The following is a 19,587-nucleotide window of genomic DNA, read 5'->3' as shown; positions in this document are numbered from 1 at the left end:
AATCCGTGGATTTGCATGTATCTTTTTTCGAAACTATTTATGACTGACTCTAACGAAATGTTGGTAAATAGAGAAATAACGTCTAAAGAAATAAAAACATAATTTTCTGGTATTTTAAGATTTCTAATTTGTTTTGTAAGTTCAACACTATTATTTAAATGTGAAGCAGGTTTATCAAAAACTTTTGAAAGAGAATTATAGAAGGTTGAGGCGAGTGTGTGTGTAGGAGAATTAATTGATGAAATAATAGGTCTAAATGAAAGAGAAGGTTTATGTATTTTTGGCAACCCATAACATCTAGATAAATTTGTATTGATTTGTGTTAATTGATTGTTATGGTACTTTTATTTTAACATCGCCTGCATGTTATCTTATAATCGAATAATATCTGTATTCTCTCTAATGAGATTCTGTTTACTCGTTCAGATAAAGAAAATGTAACGGTTTGCCTTGACAATAAAGTATACGTACAGGACATTAAGGCGATGTTAAACGATAAAACCACATACCTAATGGTAAATAAGAATTGATTAAACAGTTTACAATCAGAAGTTCATAAAATTTTAACGAAACTGAACGACAGCGATTTTTTAAAATAGGTGAGACAAAGAGAGCATTGAAAAAACGGCTAAACGAACACAAAAGTACAAAGAAAGATGACCTTGTTGTCGCTTCACACATGAAAGAATTCAACCATAACTTTAATTTTTCTCAAACCAAAATACTAGATCATGAACCAAATAGACAAAAAAGATTAATATCAGATATGCTACATGTACACTTAACTAAGCAAACAATAAATAAAAAAGAGGAGACCTTATTTCTCAATAACATATATAAAGTTCTTATAAGTAATCTTTTTTAAATATACTTAAAAATTCAATTGGGAAATTTACATAAATATGATTATCAGATTTATAAACACCCTTGTTAGTGGCATAATCTAGGCTGTAATATGTTTTCAATTTCTCTTTTACATAATTAGGAATTTTTATTGTTGAAAAAGTAATTATATTTAGTATGACACGTGAGATCACGTTATCTCTTAAAAGTTAGTATCTTTACCAAAAATATTGGAACAAACATCAGTCGTCTTCCATTTATTTGGTACTTGCAATAATTCACTTTTCCTTTTAATCCAATGTCTAATAATAATTTTGAAAATATTTCGTCTATTAAACGAAAATTGATATTAAGTTTTAGAATACGAAACAATGATAAAAGATATGATGACTTGATATTTTCATGAATGATCATGCTTCTATTACTATTTCTTAAACTGGAAGAATTTGTCTAAAATCTCCTCGTTAAACAGTTAATTTTTCACCACAATGAATGTTTGTATTATATAAATCATGTAATGTTCTTTCAACTATTCCGAAGGCTTTTCTTTGGCATTTGGATTTTTTTTTATTTGAAAATTAAATTAAGCTGTTATGAAGCATTATTCTTCTTATATTTTTTATGGTTTTTTATATAAAATTGTTTTAATTTTTCCTATCAATTTTCGCCACAAATATCTTGAAACATTAAAAACCACGCTAGAAATTTTTTCAAACTGCATGGCAGTGTAACGTTACATGCTTATTAAAAATATTATAAATTAGCGAATCATGTTATACTAAACGTAAAGCAATAGCAGCATCTTTAAATGTACTCCTACCTATTCCGTCAAATTTTCTCTCCTTTTCAATCGATTGTCCTCCATTAAGGCGATTTTAAATTAGTTTCAACAATGAAAGCTTCGAGTCTTCAGAGGACACTATGTTAAGTCGACCTATTGTTTAATTATTTTGAAGTCTTTTTCGTTTCAACCCAAGTAATTGTTACTGAATTAAAACAGCCATATTCTGGAATATCATTACAGCGAAGTTTGTTTTGCAAAGTTGGTGACTAAAATTTAATTGTTGTAAACCTGAAAGTATCTTGTTACCTGCCGTAAGTCTGTATACTAATAAGTTAAAGCAACAAAACATTTTATAGGAGGTTTAAACTTTCCGTTTGGGCAGTGAAAATTTTAAAAACGTGATACTTTCCGTCAAGCTTATATAGATATGCCAATACCGAACTCTCTCTCTCTCTCTCTACTAAGGAGCACTGAGTTTAGGCTGCTGCCAGCCAAAATATATAGATAAACTATATCATAATCATCTACAAACATCTAAGTATACATGTGCACATCCACACACACACACACACACACACACACACACGTTGTGCACCCCTGCTGGCCAAGTGGCCAGAGCTGTCAGAGTATGGACTTCCCTTCATGCTACCTCTGTTCTCTCTCTTTACTGAGAAGTGCTCTGAGTGTTGTGTTTACGCTGCTGCCTGTAAGAATATATAGATATATTATATCATGTTTATATACACGCAGCAATCATCAACACTCTTAAATGAATCATCAAGCCTCCTTGGTCATCGACTGTATGATTCAGAGGTGAGGTAAGTGGTCTACAAGCCACAGGGAGAGACTGATAGGGATGACAAGTGCCGTGCATCCGTGCGTGTGTATCACAAGTGTATTGTTATATAACCTTACTTTTTAAGCACGCTGTAGCTGTGCATATATATTAATATACGTTAATGTTAACTTATTTACGTATTAACGTTAAACCATACAATTAATTGAAAGTGAAAGTAAGCGGGTGTAAACATGGACTGCTATGGTAGCAGCCATGATGTTTCTGTTGAGGAAACAGTAAATGTGTCAGATACTAATCTAGATAAAAATACATGGTGAAAGACCAGTGCAAACTACGAATGGTATTTATTCATAAGTACATTGTTAATGATAAAATATACTTAACATAAAAGGTTAAGTATACGGAATTTTGTTTGAATACTTAGCCAAGTTTTATAAAAATTTTTCATTCTAAGGCCGGTGTCTCCTTGTTTAATAAGAGTATTTTTTGAAATAAGCAATCAAATACACACATGTAAACTATGAAATTATTTTTGTACATTTATCCCTGCAAGTTTACAAACTTTTAACTCGTAGATATAGTAAACTCGCTCCTAACACAACCTATAACAAGTGAAAAAGGATAATTGGTATAAAGTGATGCTACAGCAAATGGAACCAAGTAAAATCCAAAAGGAACATTAAGTTTATGAAGCCACTGATGTACTTCATAGGAGTACTTAAATGAATACTGCAATCTCAAAAAAAACTTGTCAAAAAGGTACAGAACTACTTATCCAAGCCATTTGTAAGTGATCCAAGGAAATAAGTTATCAATATCACAATCATACCACTTTTATAGACTTTGACAGTATTATAAGCATTAGATACAGAAGAATTATTAATTTTATTACAGTCAGGCCCTAGAATTTCAGCTTCAAAAAATACACCTCTATGAGTCCAAATATCTACCATCGTATCAACAGACTTGATAAAAAATAAAAGAATCTTTTTGAAAATGTTGAGCTTCCCTTTTGCGTATCTCAATTTCTTTGGGGGGGAAGGGGAGAGTTTTTTTTTGTTTTAGCAGGACACGTACTTATTTATTATAAAGGAACATATAAAATTAAAACGAGGGATAAACTATGCACGCAAAAAAAAATAAAATAATTATGAAAGAATTTACACATATATTTAACTAATAATATCATATAATAATATAAAGGATTAGAATTGATACATTCATGAAGCTTGTAGCTTAATAATAAACAATTGTCAGTTACGGAGTTTCATTAAAATCCGATCAAAATGGCCACTAACTAAAATCCCAAATGAAGACTTCGATATTTTAATTCATAACTCATTATTTAATAGGTAAGCATCATTTTTTTAAATAAAATGTGGTAAATAAATAATTTCAATTAAATGCAAATTCATATTTAATGCTAAAACAATAATTTCTTCCTCTGTATCAATAAACGCATAGATCATAATAGAATGCCCATTCTTGTGTGGGTCTCATATCAAATTAAGAAAATTAACATAGTTTCACGTACGAACAAACAAATCTAAACTCTGGTTAGTTTAGTAAAACGTATAACAAGTCTCAACATTATCTTTGTCTAAACAATACTGAGTGTGCCAAATAAAGGTAAATATATTCGAATACACGATTTCTCTGTTCAATTCGCCTTGTGTGCTAACTACGAACGATTGAACATTGAAATCGAACCCCTTACCACATATATCCTATTAGACTTATCAATCTCTGAGATTTAAAAATCCATAAAAAAAAAAGGAATGTAATTGTTGACGTGTCGCAGAATCTATGGGGTGTGTTGACTAGATAGCACGGTAAGACAATAGATAAAAAATAATCTCAATAAAAAATACTCAGTTTAACTAGCAAACAAAGATAAGTACATCTATGAAGCCACCATGAGGGATTCATTGCTTCCGTGATGAGGAATCATAATAAAGACAACCCACTAACTCGCTTTATTCACTTATTTAAATGGCCCTTTCTACTTACGAACATCCGAAAGCGGAAACTAAGCAGAGGTGAGAGGCTTGAAATCAAGATGGTCTTGCTTCTCGAGGAAATCGAAAGAAAAGCCAACGGTTCGTGAACATCACTCAGCCGTTCAGGCTTATTGAATCTGCTCCAAGAGGAAATTTTTCCAAGACTTGCACTCCCTTGTTCGCTCTCTAGCCCCTGCCTCGTTTTCCCTTTCCCTTTGCCATGCAACCAAAACTGCTGCTTCTTTTCGGATATCTTCGCGCTTTCTTGCCCCAGGTCGTGGCCCTACGCATCTAGTCCCCGCACTTTATGTGAATTAGCAGAATTGAAATCATGTTCGTTTTATTTTGTATGTTTATTGGATAAAAACTTATCTTGTAAACTAATTTTATCAAATTTATGATTAAGTTTCTGTTATAATTTTTTAAGAAAGTATGAGTTAATTATGTGAGTAAATCTAACTAAAGCTACTGAAAACCATATTTTAAATGAATTTTTTAGTTTATCAAGACATATCTGCAACCTATGAGATAAAATATGTGTATACCAATGGGTATCCTTTATTTCAGTAGTTAAAATTTTATCACTAAACTTGATGCTATTATGCAATCGTTCATTAATCGAAAATTGAGTTTTAAAAGAAAAGCTATTAAAACAACGCCTAAGTTGACTTATATGTTTAGAAAAAAGGCCCTAAAATCTGCTTCTCAATAAAAAATTTTGGTATAATTTATTAGAAATCAACTTGCGAGTAAGATCAAAATAATGGATACATAGCTGATAAGAAAGAAAATTAAAAATATGGTGTAACTGACAGAAAAAATGGGAAAAGAGTACGTTGGATTTAAAGTAAGGTTGTAAATAATGGTGTCTAAATTAACTCAACGAAGTTAATTGATTTATCACATGTCCATGTACATACGTGCACTCTATAAGTTAGCAAAGGCGTGCTAATCAATCGTATATTTTTTTGATAAATGATCAATCTTATGAAAGATATTTTCTTAAAGTTGAATTGTGCATACATACACATATATGTGTATATATTTATCCAGAGCGTACTTCTGCGGTCAATCACATGTATGTAAGGGTAATTATAAGGACAAAAGTGGAAATGTGGATGTCCGTATAATTCTACCATGTTACTGATATATATTCTAGAAGCACATAAGGTCCACATAGATCACTTTTTATAAACAAACACTAATGTTTGTGTGTGTGTCCATAGAAAGTGACTTATGTGGACTTTACGAGCTTTTAAAATATATATCAATAACATGGTAGAATTATGTGGACGTCCGCATAATCTCAATTTTGTCCTCTATAAATGTATATTCACTGCACACACACACACACACACACACACACACACACCTACATACACTAATGGGGCTTTGTCATCTTGCAACTTATACTTGGAGTTAAAGTATTCAGAGATAAAAATTTTATTAAAAAAGCTATTTTGTAAAAGAAAAATTTACATATCTGTATCATCGTATAAACTGTAATATTTTTTAATCAATATTTATTATTATTAAAACATAGCAGCGAAATGGTATTTGGCAAAAAATTAAAAGTATAATATTTTTATAATTACGAAATCAGTGATTGATAATATACGACGATTGTTGTCATTATAGAATTTCTAAAACGAAATTAAAAGCTGTCCTATCCTTCACGGTATCCTTCAATAAACGGTAAAGATAAATTAAAACCGATATTTACCGTACTTTTGGGAATAAAAACTTGATCACCAGATTTTTCACCAGTTATTGATTCTGCTTCTAAATTATATTTAAATAATTTTGTTATACGTTATCTAGTGTTATTGCACAAATCATCAAATATACTTGAGCTTCTTATCAACATAACATTAGCATCTACTTTAAAATTTAAAACATGTGGCTGTAATCCTTTATGTATATTATTTACAGTTTCTATAGAAAAATTTATGTTTATATTTTTATCAGTGCGATCACTACTTTTATATTTTGCATAATCTATACTGTAATAAGTATGTTCTCTTCCTTTAATAAAACAAAAAACATTATTATTTGAAGTGTACGAAAATTCGTCATAAGTTGTTAGAATTACTTCATTTAGGCAGCTATTCACTCAATCTCTATAAATTTTGTTAGAAACATCATTAGTTTACCATCCCTGTGAAATTTCAAAAGACTTTATTGTTTTATTTCTAATATCCATAAACAAAAATAAAAGTTTTAAATCCTTACACCGCATATTACTTTTCAATTTCATAATTTTACAGTGTTTCCATAAAAATAAATACCTTATAGTTTCGCTGATTATAAAACTTTCACACTCATGCTTTATCACCGGTAGTATTTGTCTAAAATCGCCTCCTAAGATAAATCATTTTCCACCAAATGGAATATCATTATCACATGAATCTTTCAAAGTTTTTTCTACTATTTTCAAAGCTTTTTAGGGCTTATAAAAGCTTCGTCCCAAATAATGACATTTACTTCTCGTAATTTCTTTTCATCCGCTTTGTATTTTAAGAAAGAAGTTTCAATGTTATTGACGTCTAATAGTAATCAAAGTGTTCTATGACTTGTCAGTTCTTTATGTAATAAAATCAAAGCAATTTCTGTCCAAGCCATAGATATAACTTTTTTTTTTTAAACAAAAAAAAATATAAAGTTTTGTATAAAAGTATAAAAGTATTTTTTTAGAACCTCCTGGACCACCAATAAAATATATATTTGTATCACTGTTGATGTTTCGATTAAAAATTGATTTTGTTCTGGTAGTCCATAATTTTTGCATGAATTTTCTTCAAATTTGAAGATTTCATTTAAACGTAATAAGGTATTATTTTATTTATTGTCTTTTGAATCTTCAATAAACAATTTTGGAGTGATTCCCAAATAGACTTACCACAAAAGTCTTTAGGTATTGAAAACCATGCGAATAGTCTCCTCAGTTGATATGGCAGCTTAACGTTACAAGCTTCTTTAAATATTTTATATATATATTATATTTCATTTATATTTTATATATATTATATATATATTATATTTTAAAGTCATGTTTAACTTAACCTCAAGCAATAGCAGTATATCTTAATGTACTGTAATGTATGTTATCAACTGTTTTTAAACTTTTAAAAGATTTAGCTCCAGTCGTCCATTTTAAAATAAATTAAAAAAAAAAAAAGCTCCAAGTCCTTAAGTGATACTATATTTAGTCGCCCTGTTGTTAAATTACGTTTAACTCTTTCTTTTCAAACCCAAGTTTTACTGTCGAATTGAAACAGTAATATTCTGAAATATTCACATATCTTATTTTTTTGCGAAACTATCTAGTTTATTCAATTTAAACCAATCCGTTAATGCCGTTAATGAGTTTTCTACTGCTTCAAATATATTATTTTCTTGAAAAACTATTTTTTCTTTATTTTTAATATGTACTGGTAAATTTAATACAGAATGACTACGTTCACACAAAGAGAACACTTGCAATTGCCATGCTGCTTTCATAGGGCTAAAATAGTGGCCATCTACATACTCTGATATTTTATTAAAAATTTCTACATCGTCTTTTTTATTACTCGCATCTGTTTTTGTTATTTTACGTAATGTTTTATCTCCTTCTTTATGAACAAAATTAAAAATATACTTTATACTTTCAATGGATATACAATACTTAACATTAATATGGCAATTATATTTTGTTAATAAAAATGGATTGTATGGTACTACCATTAAATTATCAACTAAAATTTTTTAATTACTTTTTTTTTATTCTTAACATGTGATTATCACATCTATTGTCACTTCTTTTGTAGTTCGGGTATCCTTTTTTTGTAAAAAAAGTATGATCAGTGAACATTTTCGGAAATTTTTTTGTACAAATTTTTTGATGACTGGTAAGACATGGATTATCTTTACTATGAGGTCCATGAATCATGTGTTTCATAACTAATCTTTGTATTTGTGAATCAAGTGGAATTTCCTCTGAAATATATTTATATATGTCTGTAGTAGTGAATAATTTATTGTTCAGATGCAATGTTACAATATTATAAAAATGAGGTAATCCTCTTTCTTTAAATTTAATGGTATAAACATAAGTAATGATTTTTCCAAAAATATTGTGTTTAGTTATATCGTCTAAAATTAATTTCAATTTTGTTTGAAATAATCTAACAGTTATATTCGGTTTATCATTTGAAGTGGTACCTTAAGAAAATTTTTTTTAAATTTGCTTTACTTATTTTTATTTAGGGTTCAATGTTACGGTGATAAAAAAATCAAGTCGTCTAAGCTTTCGCATTATTCCCATTGCATCTTGATAATGTTTCTGCATATACCTAGTACTACCGATGTATGGTAAAGATAAAATGAACATATTTCCAACTTTATTGTTTTAAAAATTTTTAGAGTTATTTACGGCACTACGCAATACGTGATTTATCAAACTTTGACAAAATTTAATTCTCAGAATTTTTTGGTTACTGCGAAAGAAGTTTTTTCTATTGCTTTCTATTATAATATATGCATGCAAAAAAAATTGTCGCGTTAATCGTCCAGCAGAGGGTATGGGATTACAAATTTTACTATTTGGTCGAAAAAAAGTTTAATATAAGTAATAATAAAGCAACGTAAGATTTTCCGCTCTTGTTAAAAATTCGGGGCCACGAAAAAATGCGTGGGGTGTTGGTTGGTGGGCTGCGGGGGGATGTGGGGGTTTCGGAAAAAACTGCGATGTATTAAAATAAGCGAGAAAATGACGGGTTTTTATCTTATTTTGTGGGGGAGGGGCAACGGAGGTGGATGGGGGTTTGGGGGGGGGAAATGCCCCATTAAGATAACTATATAATATAGAGGTGACTTATGCGGACACTTAGATGCACGTAAGGGTAATTTTGAGGACAATACTGGAATTATGTAGACGTCGGCATAATTCTATCATGTCATTGATACACATTTTAAAACCGCGTAAAGTCCGCATTAGTTACCTTCTATAAACATCTATATATATATACACTTATTGTAAGTACATTTCTGTAAAAAAACGTTCGCCAAAATAGCTTTTTTTTATACATTTTTAGTTTTCGTGTAAAACATTATTATTCGTATCAGTTCCATTTCTTGGCACATTTTTCCGAAATTTTCTTTTTTAATACTAATTTACTATTTGTAATCCTAAAATTTTTATTGTTTTTAATTAGAAATTGTAATGTTTATATGATCTTGCAAATTTGTTTTTTTAAAATTGTAATAATTTCTGTTCACAATTTTCTCCAGTTTTCCTTAATTTATACAATATTATGTTCTCATAAGTCATCATGCTTGCTGTCATTATTATCAGAAATAAAAGTTAATTTTAAATTACTTAGGTTATTTACAATAATGTGCGTAAATTTTGATATTCATTTTTAATTGATACAAAACATCATAAATTTTAATAAAACTTTTCAATGCAACTTCAGTTCTAAAAATTTTATTTCTTTTCATGAAAATATTTGTATGCAGTGGAAGTTACTTCTTCTAGTATGAAATCACACAATTTATCATTTAAGACTTAAAACAACGTAGTTTTACTAAATCACACAACTCTTGTTTGAGATAGTGTATTGATGGGTTGGCACACGAAGCGTGCAGGGGGGAGAAGCCTGACTACTATATATAAACACATATTTTTGTAGCAGGTGACTCATGCAGACATTAAATTCTCATGGTATATATAATAACACTCAGAGATTATTCTGATTATTATGTTGTAAACTTAAGTATCCCTTGTAATTTCTTTTGTCTGCAGAAGTCTCTTTTTATTTACACACGTGCATTTCTATATGTGCATGTCTTATTTAAATTTTACTAATTAAATTTATATATCTCCTTACATTTCACAGCTGTAGAGACAAAAGCGAATCTCCGCTCTCCCTGCTCCCCTTCAGCTTCCCCTGAATCACCTTCTCAGCTCCCCCTCAAATCATATCGTTATTTTTTAATTTCCGGTGATTTTAGATTGGACACTTTCTCTTGCTCTCTCCGCTTCCCATATGCTCCCCCTCCCCCTTTCTAATATTTAAGTAATATTTTCCTAGTCTATGTGTTTTGTCTCTGAAAATAAGATTTTTGATTTAGTAAAAACTTACCAAATTTTTTAAAATCATATAATTTAAGTATCAAAAATATACAAGCTTTGGAAAGAAAAAAAAAAGTTATATGCATTACATACATTTACCAAAATTATGTAGCGAATTGAGGTGATCATTCCAAACAATTTTTTTTTGTTATTTTTTTTTGGTAGAGGAAATTTTTTTCATTACTTTAATAACTAACTTATTGTTCTACATTGTTTCTCAGATTATATTAGGTTTGAGTAATAGATAAAATTATCAAACGTCTAATTTTTTTGGTATTCAATTTTACAAATCTTTATTTGTCAAACACAACTTATGTTTACATCAGCTTGATTACAACATTCACATCGTAAATGAACTAAAAGATTAAGTATAGTACAATTTAAAATATTTCAGTTTATTGAATTTAAAAAAAAGCTCCATTATTATCCAATTTTAAAAGTGTTACGTCCGAACTTCTGTAAGTAAAGGGCGGAACTCGTAGATGAGTTCTACAAACAAATAAATTGAATTTTTGTTCGTCAGGAACTAGCCATCGGCCCAAAGGCCTTATTTGCTTTTACTTACAGTATACTTTTCTTTGAAATCGTTGACTCGGCGTTGTGGTGTTAGGTTTCACCGAGCGATATGTATCGAGTGGTTTACGCTGTGCTGTCATTGACCTACTGTTAGAGTTTATGTCTTATGTTATACGGTAGTAGCGTATCCTATTCGTCTTTTTATTTCATGTCCTTGTAAAGGTCATTGTCATACAGTGTCTATTTTATTTTTCCTCGATATTCAATTTATTCATTAAGGTAAGAATTATGTGTCGATCAATTAGAATTATTAGATCTTAAAATTTTTCATATAATTGAGTAATTGGAATGTTTTTGAATTACGAAAATTAATTTAATTAACAACCAAGTTATGTCTTATCTGATGATTTAATAAATTTAGAAAAGCCAGAAATAGTTAATTTTACAAATAGTATAAATAATAAAGTTTCGGATTGGCATTTACAATGTTATACAATTTATAGTTTTCTTAACTTAACTTACTTCTATGATCGTTGGTTAGCCGCTGCTTGCTCGCACGCAGTCGTAAGATCTTACAAGGTTGACCGAAACGATGTTCCTAATCCTACACTAGAGCATTCGTGGCAATGACAATAATTAGGCTTCTGTTTTTAACGTCGAAACCCAAGTCGACGGTTCTTTTTTTCTTGTTCCTCCTTGATTCACTTTTTAGGCGAGTTTACAGTGGCCTGATTTGCTAGAGCTTTTCTTACACAGCTTAGTCACCGAGCTAAGTCTTACATTTGCTTGAAAATGCACGCTTTTAACACGTAGCTTAAACACCGAACTAAGTCTTACATCCGCTTAAAAGACACAGCAGAAATCACTCTCCAACCTTTATAGTTACTTTGGAGCACTTGATGAAAGAGAAAAGGCGAATATTGTTATGTGCGAGAAGTTTTTATACTATTGCGTTTAAAGAGGAAGTGTCAGTTTGGGGATCTGAACGACCAATCAGAGCTTAACTTAATTACCCTCGACTGACACGAGCACAGTCGTGGTGCAATAATTTCACAGTAATTGATGGTTAAAACTGCAAATCTCTCGGATTGTACATTAAGTCAAGTTGCTGTCGAAATTGTGTATGATATTTCTTGTGTTCATTTGCAGTAAAGAATGTTGAAGTATTTGATTAATCACATTATATAGTGTACTTGTGCGAATTGATTTTGTAAGATGAGCGTTTTATAAGATTGTTTAAGGTTGCACACGTAGCTCGAGTTTTGTGACTGTAGCTTGTTTCAAAAGAAGTAAGTTACATGTCACCCGATTGCAGAATCAGGTATACCGCTCGATGGTTCGAGATCGCTGAGCTTTTGCTTTTTATAATTTAAAAACGAAACTCTGTGTTTTGAAGTAATAAATATTAAGTATATTACATGGGATGTCACAAAAGTATTTCTACAATACACAAAAAATATGCAGTTAAATACGCTTTATTTATTTTAGAACATTGTTTATAAGAAAGACACGTCAGTAATCTAACGTAATTTTTTTAAAGATTTTTTAACTTTTTAATGTTGAACTGTTATATGATTTATACTGAAAATTATTTGTTAAAAGAAATTTGCAGAAAAATGCAATGTCAAGTATTCCCGATGCAAATAACGTCTGAAAATGATAGAAAGTAAAGAAAAAATAAAATAAAAATGTTTATCTTGAAAAAAACATTATTTGTCAATTATTATTAAAAATCATAATTTTAAATTTGTTTAAGTCAAATTTATTTATTAATTCTTTTGAAAATAGTAGTTGTACATTATGTTTCTTATTCCATTTATAGTATTTTGTATAAACCTGAAACCAGTTCTAAGATTGATGTCTAATTTCCGATTAAACTGGCATGGTAACGCTACTAAGGCCGGTTGGCAAAGTTTGCCGCGGCGGTTGTGCACAGTTTTGTTATCTTAGTTTGACGTTTAAACTTTAAAATCATAAAAATTAATATTTTTCACGATTATATTTAAGTCATTCTGGTCAAATACAAGGTCCTAAACATTAAACACTTGTGTAAAATAAAAAAATTAATGAAAAACCTATAAAACCTCAATAAACACAATGTGGAGTACACGATGTAAGGTCGATGTCTTAGTTCTCGGTCATCTACGATGAATGTGTAGAATATATATAAAGAAAGCTGTGTTGTTTGCACCGTAGTGATAATTGTTTGCACAAAGCTATTAATTTTATTATTTTGTTATAATTTAAGTGTATGTTAACATGTATTTACATATACATGATATCATGTACGTCTCAGTGACAAAAAGTCAGTGTAAAAAAAGTGATAATTCACGAATTGACAATATTCATCTCCAGTGTCTAAGACCATGAATTTATAGTTACATATGATCTCATAACCTCATCAAGTACGCTTAAGTATTCTAAAAGTACTTTACCATCTTCTTAGGTAGATCTTTTATATACCATATCTTTGGTACCAGCTGCTTGTGGATCTTGATTACGTTGAAAAACTTCTAATACACAATATACAAATAAATCATTTACATGTGTCTATGTATATATCTTTCTGTATGATAAAATTATTCAAGTGGAGCATTCCATAGAAATTCCCACAATTTTCCGTTGACCTACTGCCCCAACAATTAATAAGAAAAAATTCCGTCATTTTCTCCCTTGTTTCGGTTAAGCTTACTTTTTATCACGGTTAAGCTTAGTAACAATTACGGACCCTGACACCCACATATATTACTTTATTTTTGAATTTATTTATCTATTTTTTTGCTATACAATATTCCAAGAATGTACTTCCATGCAGGTAGCCAAAACTAGCCTTTACAATGATTTGTGAGGTTGTGAATGGTTTTAAGAAAAAGTATTAGCAGCTTTCAAAATCTGTTATGGATTCTTATCTGGATACCTCAAGTTCATTGAGCACTTTTAATTTATCTGTCAACTTGTCTGTGAAATCGTGCATCTACACTGACTGAAGCTACTACTATTATTCCCAGCGATGACCTAAATTACTTACTGTAATAGTCTACAGTACTTTAAGGGCAGGGAAGTGATAAGAACTAAAATCATAGACTAGTTTGGATGAAACAAAGTACTGAACACTTTTTCTATATACCTAACAATTCGCACATTGCCTTCTTGCTACTTGGGGAAGTAGTACAGATCTATCTATGCGAATATAATTCCGAATACTTGAGACAGTAATTGGTTACTATTTGACGTATAGTCACCTTTATTTTGCGTTTTTGCAAATACTCTGCACTTTTAGACTTTAGAAACAAGTTTAAACTACTTAAACCTATTTTTATCATTGAATGAGCTGTATAAAAAAACTCAAATATTATAAAGAACCCCTTAGTTTGATGTAAATAATCAAAATCCTTTTTTCAAAACACACTTCGAAAGTATATACTTAAAGATACATACATACATACACAAACTAGTAGGGCTCCATTTTCCTGAGCGCTTCGCCCGCAAACCCGTTAAATTATTTGTTATTCCATGCTGTTTTAGCTGATAAAAAAAATACTTACGTAGAAAATGTATTTGTGCAGTATAAGACAGGCCTTGCTTAGAATAAAGTAGATGACTCTATTATCGAGTCTGTTTCAGTTGTTGAGGGTCTAAGCTATAATTACAGAACTATTAGTAAGAGGTTAATTTATACGCATAAACTATATTTTTTCAACAAATTAATTTGATAATGTAGGCTATGAAACCCTTAAAGTTTTAATTACGGACACTTTGATGTAATTAACAAGTAAAAAAAGAGGTTGTGTCATCAAACTATTTGGTATCAAAGTGATGTAGACGTGATGGCGTATAGAGTGGAGTGAGAGGAACTACTTATCAATGTTTATGCAACTAAATAATATAGGGATATACATGTTTATATATATATATTAAAAGCAGATTCTTAAACCGTTTTTTTAAAACTATTTAAAGCATATAAATGATCAAGTAACGATTCGTGGTACATAATTTTTAGCAATATCAAAAGATGAAGCTGATGATGCAATAAATAAAGGATCACTACCGTACAATGGGTATTCTGAAGAGTTTTTGGACTGTTTAGAACACAATGGCAATATTAGCACAAGTAAAGAAAGACGTTATGGTTTGTTCATGTCCTTTACTAGCAAATATCATGTAAAAATTTACTCACCTGAACTATTCGGAGAATATGTTATTTTCAGACTGGTCTGGTATTGGTGAACATGATCGAGTTCGTAGACAACTCTCTGTTTCAAGTGATTCCAAACTTCTTGATGAGGATATTAGAGAAGAAGCGAAAGTTATTTTACGACCACGGCGACCTCCAAGACCAAAATCAGAAGTTTTTCTTGGACCTAATCCACCACTTAGACGAACCAAAAGATTTTCAGCATTTGGTGTAAGTTTTATTGTAAATTTCTGACTCTTTATGAAACTTTTCTAAAAATAGTGGTGCAATTATTTTACTAGTCAACAATAAAACACCCTAATAGTTTAGAGAAAACACGTCCTAAAGCTTTTTTCTCGTACATGGGCTCTTATGGAAAAGTCGTTAATAATTTTTCATTTGAAATTTGTTTTTGATTATTTTTATGAGCATACCTTGGACTATGGATTCATTTTCTTGTTTTATACAATAAAACTTGTATTCACAGCAAGTGAACCGATAACTTATGTTTGGTTCATTAACTTTCCTTGACAACTCTCTTATTACAAAAATGATGTAATGTTCTAACTTGTAAAAAAAATTGTTTCTATGCATGATTAATTACGTTTTTGACTTATAACGCTATAAAAGAATTAATAAGATATAGAAATCTTACATACTTAGACGTAATCTTTATTTTGGAATCCAAATGGGAGTTTTGTCATAATTATTTGTCATGTATTGAGTGGCTTTAATGACAGCAGATGATACTAATAAAATAATTGTAGACGCAAACAATTATACTATTAATATTAAGACTCTTGCTTGCTTGGTAATTTGGAGCATGACTATTTATTAATAATTTATTTACATTAATCAATATTTTGCTGTCTTGCTGACAGCCTCTTCAGAATAAAAAATCATGTAGGTGCTAAGATAACACGCATCATGGACATCTATGGTGCCTATAATTTAGTCCACATATTGACAAACTCTACTTAGTTCCAATGAAAGTCATGTTCTTAAAAATTCAATACTATCATAAACCTGATGTTATTTTTTTTGCAACTAATAATGACAATAATTTTCTTGATCTGAAACTGATCATAGAGAGGGATAGTTCCATTTTTACCAACTGATACCGACAGCTATCTTATTCGGGCTAATATTTGAACTATCACTCTCGCCATCCCTTACGCCCAAAAATTTTAATTATTTATGCGTTAGTTGATTGTAGTATTACATTGTCAGATTAAAAATATTTCTAAGAAAATCTTAATCCATCAAAAAACTTCCTATTAGCCAATAATTACTCTCCTATATTCATCGAAAATATTTTTAAAAAAAATTACTAACGACAATAAATCCTTCTAAAAAAATAGCTCTAGGTCAAAAAAACAATAACACCAAACTAATAGTATAGTTCTTTTTTAAAGATCTTGTTCTGGTTATGAAAAATATTCTTTATGAGAACAAAATTGTTGTTAATAAATTAGAAAAATAGCTATTAAATGACAATAACAAAAATAATATAGTTAAAATAACGTCCAATGGTGGTACTGTCAAATTTTGTATTTATTAAAAAACAAAACGACGTTCCAGCCGTTTGGACAATGCCCCAGCCCTCATCAGGTACAAAAATCTATGAGTAATAAAATTTCTTTACAATACAAATTTTGATAAATACAATAAACGTAAATTAAGTAAAGTGTATAATATACCTCTGACTCTTACGAAGAGAATGTAAAATCGTAATGTGGTCAGATTTCCGAGTTTTGTTGCTTTTATACCTTGCACATATACAAATAACACAATATACGCACACAATATAATCAAATAAGAGTCGCAAGTAGTTCCTTGTGAGACATACGTGAACATATCATGTTTTCCTAATACCATAAATGAAAGGGGCCCTCAAATCATGTACATCGAGTTAGCCTCCTTTCTTAAATGACTTAACGAGAGACTTGTAACAATTTTTCAATTTTTCGGTATCTTGTTGTCTATTAATATCATTATTGAAATAATGTATATTTAACATTTCGGAAAACAGGTGTTTTTTATAATTTTGTTCCGTGTCTAAAATTTTTTTTTATCAGAATTAAAGTTGTGTGTAAATTCAATGCTATATTGTGATAGTACAGATGTATCCTTTTTTTCTCTATGTCTCTTTTATGTTCTGCCACTCTTAATTTTAAAGCTCTCAATGTTTGACCGACATAACAGCAGTTGCAATTCACACATGGTATGTGGTAAACGACATTATTTTTATAGAGTGGCTCGGTTACATCTTTTCCAAGTGAAAAGATCGAATTCAATTTATCGTTTAAACTGTATACAAGACCAATGTAAAGCTTCTTACAAAAATATTTAATAGGACCGTGCAAGTAGGAAATATACGCTAATGATAAGATCAAATTTATCGCCCAGTTCTAATATGCTTAAGACACAATCCGGTAGCTGTGTTATGTCCGTCTGTACGAGGCGTATGCGTTAGCACACACTAGGCTTGGATAGGGTGATTGGAGAAACACAATAAAATTAAACAGCACAAAAATAATAACTTTTAATGTCACTCACAGGCCAAGAAAACACTGTTAATATTCACAAAAATTGTAAAGGTCAAATTTATACCGGAGAAAATAAATACTGTCTATATTCTTAAAGCAACGAACTATTGAAATATATAAAGGTGACGAATGTAGAAAGAAAAGAGTCAAGTTAAATAACACGATATGTAAACACGCACTGGCCTTGAGCTCGCAAGAAATTTTGAAAGTTACTCGAAATAAATGTGAAACTGAAAGCACTGATAGACTATAACTGATTGAACTATTGAATAACTATAAATCACTGTCTGTTAAAAAATGCACAATTACTGTCTGTGGAAATACACTAGAGTTTCACTGAGTCGTGCTGTTGATAATCACTGGTAGTTCGATGAGATTAACTATTTGAGCTGGTCTGCAAATTATGCAATGAGCAACTTAAACAAAGCACTAAGTGCAGTGCACTGCACAACTGAGTTCCCACTGTATAGCGAGAGTTAATCAGAAGATTTACACCAGCATTTAAGGTGATGTATGCACCTTTGAATGCTAGAGTTTGGCAACGTAACTTAAGAGAGTCTTTCTTCAACGAGAGCTGAGTATAATCTGGCGCTTACAGTATACAAAGCTTGCCGCGTAAATACGCACATACACACCTGCAGCGCGCCAAGTCAACCAAGCGCACACGCACAGAGCGTTGAGCCGCCAGAGACAACAAATGTACACAATGTACACAAAAGCCGGGCCTACTGTCGGTCGCTCTCATTTCCAACATTCCGCCCGCCGTCAGTCAACGGCTGACAACAGCCGTAGACCGGCAGTGGCACCAACTTGTGAATTGGTCTCTTGAGAGTGCCCACTGAGGTCTTGAGAGTCACTACTCTGACCAGGCCATCCTTGCCTGGGTGGACGTCGACGACTCTGGCCAGCGGCCACTTTCCTGGTGGTAGAGTCTCACTAGTTATAAGCACCAATGAGCCTGTCTTGATGTCATGAGCTGGAGTATGCCACTTGGAGATTGAGTTTAATCTAAGCAAGTACTGTGTAGACCACTGCTTCCAAAACCTTTGTTTTTGAGCTTGGATTAGCTGCCAGCGAGTGAGCCTTGCTGGAGGTAAATCCAACAAGCACGGTTCTGGTGTTGAGTTTAGCGCCGATCTGACTAAGAAGTGTCCTGGAGTGAGCGTGTCTAAATCCTCTGGATCATTGGTAAGTGGTTCTAGTAGTCTAGAGTTAAGTATTGCTTTGATTTGAGTGAGCAACGTCGTGATCTCTTCAAGCGTGTAAGGAGTCTCTCCCATAGTCCGATGGAGATGGTGTTTCATCGACTTCACTACTGCCTCCCATTTTTCTCCCATGTGAGGAGCAGCTGAAGGGTTGAAGTGCCATGACGTTCCATCTTGGGCGAGCATGGCTGATAGATGAGAATTTTGACTGATTGCTTCTGAGTATAACTGTTAAAGAGCCCTGTCTGCACCAACGAAGTTCGTCCCACAATCAGAATACAACTTAAATGGACGTCCCCGACGTGAGACAAATCGCCAATACGCTGACAAGAATCCTTCGGTAGAGTAATCTGTCACTGCTTCGAGATGCACAGCAGAGGTCGAAAAACACACGAACACACATATCCAACCCTTGTATGTCTTCGAACCTCTGCCGCGCCAAGATTTGAGATGTATCGAACCTGCGTAGTTGATACCTGTGTGAGCAAACGGTCTGGAGGGAGTCACCCTGGCCTCGGGTAACTGTCCCATGAGTTGTTGTGCTCTTTGTGCCCGGTACCTGGCACATTTGACACAGTAGAGGATTCTAGATTGGATGGGGG

General features: G+C 31.4%; 1 protein-coding gene across 1 annotated transcript in view; it reads left to right on the top strand.

Annotated features, from left to right (window-relative positions):
- Eip63E (cyclin dependent kinase Eip63E) overlaps window positions 1–19,587 on the top strand; it is a 331,847-nt gene that overhangs the window by 101,850 nt on the left and 210,410 nt on the right. The window contains exons 3-4 of the mRNA XM_089597237.1: window positions 15,058–15,186; window positions 15,266–15,462. Of these exons, the coding sequence (XP_089453363.1) occupies window positions 15,058–15,186; window positions 15,266–15,462 (326 nt within the window). The remainder of the gene's footprint in view (window positions 1–15,057; window positions 15,187–15,265; window positions 15,463–19,587) is intronic.

This window comes from Copidosoma floridanum, unplaced genomic scaffold, assembly GCF_036245765.1.
Source record: "Copidosoma floridanum isolate Cflo_tuat_1 unplaced genomic scaffold, Cflo_Japanese_pri ptg000031l, whole genome shotgun sequence".
Taxonomy (NCBI): Eukaryota; Metazoa; Arthropoda; class Insecta; order Hymenoptera; family Encyrtidae; genus Copidosoma; species Copidosoma floridanum.
This window is presented reverse-complemented; position numbering and strand designations above follow the sequence as displayed.